Raw genomic sequence first — 6,575 nt, 5'->3', positions numbered from 1 at the left:
GTGAGACGTGGTTATGGCTGAAATTTTACCGCGATTTCGCTGGAAGCGGGTGCAATTTTTCAGATTAGCACCCGCCCCCGGCGAAATCCTGCGGTTGTCCTTATGACAAATTTTTAATTATATATATATATATAACTAAAAGTTTGTCATAAGGACAACTGCAGGATTTCGCCAGGAGCGGCTGCTAATCTGAAAAACTGCACCTGCTCCCAGCGAAATCGCCTCAATATTTCAGCCACAACAACGTCTCACGACCGTGAGATAGGTGTTTACAGTATGTAACGGAATCAATACGACGATCCAGCAAAAGTTTCGTGCACCCTGAGAACCCTTAGCGATTCAAGCACGACCGCCTTCTGCATTTTTTGGCACCTCCAAGAGCGCCGATAATAAGGACGATTAGTTAAACAGAATATTCCGGGTACAATCGTTGCAACTCCCTTACTAGATCTCTATACCTCTCTTTCTTTTCATTCTTCTTGGCTATAATGTTTTTGTCAGCTGGAGCCGAAAATTCGATAACGAACATGGTTCGCTTCTCGAAGTCTAGAAGAACCATGTCAGGCCTTGAGTGTGCAACAGAAACAATTGTCGAGAATATACAGTTCCCGTATATGCGGCACTTCTCATTCTCGACAATTCACTCGATTTCCCTAGGAGCATTTAGAGGAGCGATATTAAGGCGACGGTATGTTAAGGTCATAAGCACTTCTGATAATCATTTTGTGGTATGGCCTTGAGTTCTTTCAGCGATGCAGTTTTTATCTCCTCAATTGTTGAAAATCGATGTCCTTTCATGGGTCTCTTCAGTTTTGGGAAAAGAAAAAAGTCACTGGGGGCCAAATCCGGTGAATATGGAGGCTGAGGCATCACTGTGGTGCTGTTTTTGGGCAGAAAATCTTTCACAAGTAACGATGAATGAGCAGGTGCATTATCGTGATGCCCAAAACGTCCGCAAAGATAGCATGGCATGAGCCAACCGATATGCCAACATCTTTAGCAACTTTTCTGACGGTAATTCGGCGATTTTTCAACATCATTTCTTTCAAGCTTGAACGTTTTCATCTGTTGCTGACGTGCTGGGACGTCCAGGGCGAGGTTCGTCTTTGACATCCTCTCGGCCTTCTTGGAACAGCTTGTACCCCTTATACACATTTTTCTTACTCAGAGTAGACTCACCGTATGCAACTGTTAACATTTCAAGAGTTTTAGAGCACTGGATTCCATTTCTCACACAAAATTTAATGCAAACTCTTTGCTCCATTTTTTTCGAAAGAAGAAAATCGCCGAGTACACCAAACCCTTCTAACCTTTTACGCCTCTGCCAGAAAAACAACACGAGCTATATAGTCAAAACTGTGAGCATATGATCGTGACGAGTGTATCAACACAACAAAACAAAAATTTAAAACTTGAATGTACGTAGCCCGCGAAAATTGAAAAGTCACCTTACTTTTTGAACACACCTCGTAAATGTCACATCCTGAATGCGGCTCTGTGGCACGCCCAGGTATGTATAAATATCTCCAGCGCAAAGGTTTCGTATAGCGCTTATATCGACGAGCTCAGGGTCTTCAGGGATGCCATTAAATTTTCCTCGCTTCAAATAAACCTTGGCTCATATGTCTAATCTAAATTCCATTCCAATTTCCTTAGTATATCGTTCGACAATCTGTAGAGCTAGATGTAGCTGCTCTTTGTTTTTAGCATAGATCTGAAGATCGTCCATGTAAAACACATGAGTGACCTTGTACTTTCGATCGGCAGGTTTGCCAGAAAAGTACCCGTCGGAATGGCGAAGTGCTAGATATAGTGGCAATAATTTGAGGCAAAAGAGGAGTGGGCTCATGGTGTCGCCCTGAAAGACACCTCTATGAAAGGTGACCTTGCTAGTTGTCATACGATTTTTTCCAGATGGGATAATAAATCTGGTTTTCCAAAGCGGCATCAGGCTCTATGCACCTCACGATTGGCGGATGAACCTTAAATCTTTTCAAAAGACATGTGATAAGTCTATGGGAGGTCGAATCGAAAGCTTTCCGGTAATCAATTCAGGTCATCAATAGGTCACGCTGATAGAATGCTGCATCTTTGCGGACACATCTATCGATGAGCAGGTTTGTCCCGAAATCCGGATACGCCTTTCTTTGAGCCTCGTTGTTCATACATTTCTTGCCACATAGGTTCAATTGCCCGAACAATCCTCTCATTTAGGATAGCTGTGAATACACACACACACTCGATTAATTATCATTTTTACGTGCGTGGTCAGTGTATTAAATAAAATATTTAAAAAACTGAACATTTGATTTATTTATAATTTCAAGAAGAATTTTAGCTGCGATTTTCTTGTGTTCATGTTTTGAGGCCTAAAATGCATACAATTTAAGTGTCGTAGCCAGATTTTTTGACGTTTCCAATACCTATGGCAGTGGTTGAAGCATATTGTATATTAGTGGATAAACTCGATTACACATATTGATCATAAACAGGTATACTGATATCTGTTCAGTCCGTGAATTCATTTTTCAAGATTGAAGCGTATAAAAATTTAATAGAATTTAAATACCGTCAAGCGGGGTAATGTGGGAAATATGGGGTAAATTCGGACATTCCTAAATTGCTAGCTTAACCTTTAGAGCACGAGAAAATTTCCGTTCAAATCGAGTTTTCAGTGCACCAAAAATTTGTGCATAGTTTCAACAGAAAACTCATTTCAAATCCCCGACCTGACAGGTGGTCGATATATCGACCACCCCCGTCCACAACGTAAAGGCCAATATAAAAAAAACTTTTTATGATATTTCAGCGTTATAGTTTGGTATACCCATATTTTTTAAAGCACTGAGTGCAAAAAAAATAGTGAAAGAAATCCTAAAGGCACACTTGACCTTGAAAATCACCATCTCAAGGTTAGTTTTTATATCTTAGCGTTATGGTTGGCATACCCATGTTTTTTGAGGTGCTGAGTAAGAAAAAATACTGCAAAAAATCCTGAACCCACACGTGACCTTGAAAATTGAGATTTCAAGGTCAAGTGATATATTTATTTCTTTTTTACTATTTTAGCGTCAAAGTTGGTACATGCAAGTTTTTATGTGCCAGTACTAAAAAAATAATGGCAAAAATCTTGACATCATTCTTGACCTTAGAATGACGATTTTTTTCCTACCAAAAGCGTATAAACCGAGTTTTTAGTCCAAAAATTTTTTTTTTTACCTGTAATGACGATTATCAAGATCAAAAAGTCTCTAGGATGTTTCTCACTATTTTCTCCTTATTCAACGCACCAAATTTTTCCCGAAAACATCAAACAGTTATTGTGCATTGGGTGGTCGATATTTCGACCACCCCCGTCCTCTTAAAGGTTAAATTATTGCAGGTGGATGGTTTAACCAGAATCTAGAACCAGTTAAGGCTTAAACTGATTCCAGATTCTTGAAATAGTTTTGAGTAATTTATTCTGTCAATTTAGGAGCGTCCGAATTTACCCCACACACACTTTTGCTGAAGTTGAATTTTCGATTAAAGGCAATTTAATTACTTTATGAAATCCTGGTAATAAGCGGTGCAATATAAATATAACCCAGTTCACCATATTCACTCAGAATCTATAATTTTTAAAATATGAAGTCATCATGCTGTCAAATCAACATAAATACTTGATGATTCAGTACTTGTTATGAGCTAATTCAGCTATGTATAGAGTTGATAAGATTGTATAAAAAATCGCATTTCTTCATCGTGAAGGATTATAATTCAAGACCTCAAGTATAATCGTAATAAGTAATCACTCTTTAGGCCTAAGTCGAATACAAATTCTTGGTTGTTTTCTTATAAAATCATGAATGACAAAATTATAAAAGTACTAAATAATAGAATATAAAAATAAATATACTATAAATATTATTGAAACATATTTTCTATTATTATATTTTTCTTTTTTTCAGCAAATAATATCCTTAAAGAGTCAAAATGTCTCATTCAGTGACAATACGGACCCAAACTGTAACGACCAACTCATCAGCTATTATCATCAACACAGGTTATCTAAAATCATGGAGTGGCCTTTTAAAAGTCCTTGAATTGGTATGTATATCCAGAGAACACTTCGTGTCAAATTTCAGAATCATGATGTTATAAAACACATTTTTTGAAACATACAATTTGAAAACATTTATAAATCAATCTTTAAAAATTGAATTCAATGTTTAATGCATACTATAAATGGAAAAGATGGAGAACTATTATCAAAAATGTTTATTTTTGAAAAACTTTGTCCATAAAAGATAACGTTTTTTGTTATTTTTCTTTATTATGTATCAGAATTGAAGTCCTAGACTTAGTGATAGCCATTAAGGGCAAATGGCATTCGATAAGATCACGAAACTTAATCTATACTTAAGAAACACAAAAGAATTAATTTAATATACAAGTTAATTCTTATAAGCAGTTTATATAAACTAAGACTTAGGTATGTTTTCAATATTCGTCAACAATTGCCATTCTTATAAACAATTGTATCAACGAAAATTTGACTGTTAGTTTTCTCTCTAGACTTTCATATCCTATTTCTTACTGAACACAGTTGAAACTATTTCAAAAAAGTGTATCAACCACGCGAAATTGTTGAAGTTAACATATTTGATTATTTATAACAAATATATGAAACAAAATCCCCTGATGAACGTTTATTCATCGACATTGTTAAAAATAAGTTGTACTAAAAGCAAGTTAATGCTGATATTTAGTAAGGATTTTTAGCTAATAATTAAATTTACAATTGCTACAAATAATTTATTATATGAAGATCCAAATGTAAAATTTTGTTACCTGACTAACTGCTCCCATCACTATATAATAAAAAATAGTACAGAAAATGACAGGAATGAATATTTCTTCATTGAAAAAAAAATAATTTGTCATATTAATTCTTCTAGAAAGACTTCTTGAAAGCTATAGATAATATTAATTTTTGTTCAATATTTTACGTCAAAACTAATATTATGTAATATTAAGATTCCTGAAATTACAATTTTGTAGACAAATCGACATGGGTAATATTTGTATAGCTGTAAGAATGCATATTTCAATTTTGTGTATCAAGAATGTAATTTTTTACTGTAAGTACATAAAGCGCTTAGTCACTACAAAAATTCCTATGTGTAAATTAATAATTTATAATAATAATTGGCATAGCTGACTATTTTATTATTATTTTATTTATTATTCAATAATTTGTTTTTTCGACCTAAGGTCGGTACAAATGAGTAGCAATATAATATACAAATATAAACCAAAAGTAATCATGTGCAACCAGATTAAGCAACAGAATAAAAAGAAGTAGCTTACAGCCCGAGATTAAGCGAATATGATTACGTCATCAGCATAAGCAAGTAGGATAGTATTACATAATTACACATTTTATATGTTTTCATTTTCGGCAGGGATGTTTTATGTTACGTACGTTTACCCGAGTGCCAATATCAGGGCGGTATCAACTAATGCCGTTAAAAGGAACTAGTTTCTTTCTACGTGATAATACTATGAAATTGGTGTACCTTTGAAAGAATTTTTTATTAAAAATTATAACTCTGATTCAACATTTATAAAATATTAATATTAAATATAGCGTTCATGGAGCTTTAATGGCAAAAAAAATTTTCTCCAAGAAATTTTCATTTGTGTCATTTGCTTATACTATTTGCTGAATAATTAATTAGTAACTTTTTTAACATTTAACTAAAACATTACTAACGTAATGTTGTATAGGGTACTACAACCGGGTTCCTAAACCGACTATTTGCTCAGTTGGTGTTACTAACTGAACAGTTGTAAGAACCGATGAATGATTTACTAATAAACAGGTACTAGCCCCCAACTATTCATTTTTCTCAGTGTATACTGTTCTTTGATCAGTTTTTTATTATAATAGCAATTGTTACGTATAATCATAAATAATGATTAATTTAAAATCTAATACAAAATACAAGGCATTTTATGGAAGAAATCAGTGTTTTCAACATCTGCGCATTATACTGAAGTATTATTTTATATAAATTGCTTATTACAATTAATTTGTACATTAAATTAATTATTTATGTACCTTAAGTATAGCTACATTAATTCCGATCAATTAGATGTTTGCTTAAGCAATTTTTTCGGATAAAAAATATATTTTTAAAATGGTTAATTTTGTCATTATATTTGTTCATATATTGCTGCACACAAAATGAAATAAGAAAATCGATGAGATTGAAGACCTTAAAAATTTAATTCTGAGAATTTATAAGAAAAATATACTTCAAAATCCGTCAAGAAATGTAGGATTATGAACAGGGAATTCCTGATTATCACAATTGTGCAGTGTTGGGCTGATACATATGGTATATACTAGGCAGTCTGATAAGTCCCTGAAAAATGAAACACGGAGACGTTTTTTTGGCCAAAGTCGGTTTTATTTTTCTACATAGTCGCCTTTTAGGTCGATACAGCGAGTCCAACGATTTTCTAACTTTTTGATACCGTCCGAAAAGTACTCGATCGGAAGGTCTCCAAAATACGCCTCAGTTTCA

The 6,575-nt window shown here is 34.0% G+C and overlaps 1 protein-coding gene across 2 annotated transcripts in view; it reads left to right on the top strand.

Moving 5' to 3' along the window:
* Nucleotides 1-6,575, top strand: part of LOC117175016 — an 18,508-nt gene that overhangs the window by 7,775 nt on the left and 4,158 nt on the right. For both annotated transcript variants that reach the window (XM_033364518.1, XM_033364519.1), the window contains exon 2: nt 3,951-4,089. In XM_033364518.1, coding sequence (XP_033220409.1) covers nt 3,976-4,089 — 114 coding nt within the window. In that variant the 5' untranslated portion in view covers nt 3,951-3,975. The remainder of the gene's footprint in view (nt 1-3,950; nt 4,090-6,575) is intronic.

Source organism: Belonocnema kinseyi, chromosome 6 (genome assembly GCF_010883055.1).
Source record: "Belonocnema kinseyi isolate 2016_QV_RU_SX_M_011 chromosome 6, B_treatae_v1, whole genome shotgun sequence".
NCBI classification, from domain to species: domain Eukaryota; kingdom Metazoa; phylum Arthropoda; class Insecta; order Hymenoptera; family Cynipidae; genus Belonocnema; species Belonocnema kinseyi.
Note: the sequence above shows the minus strand (reverse complement) of the source record. Positions and strands in the feature narration are given on the sequence as shown.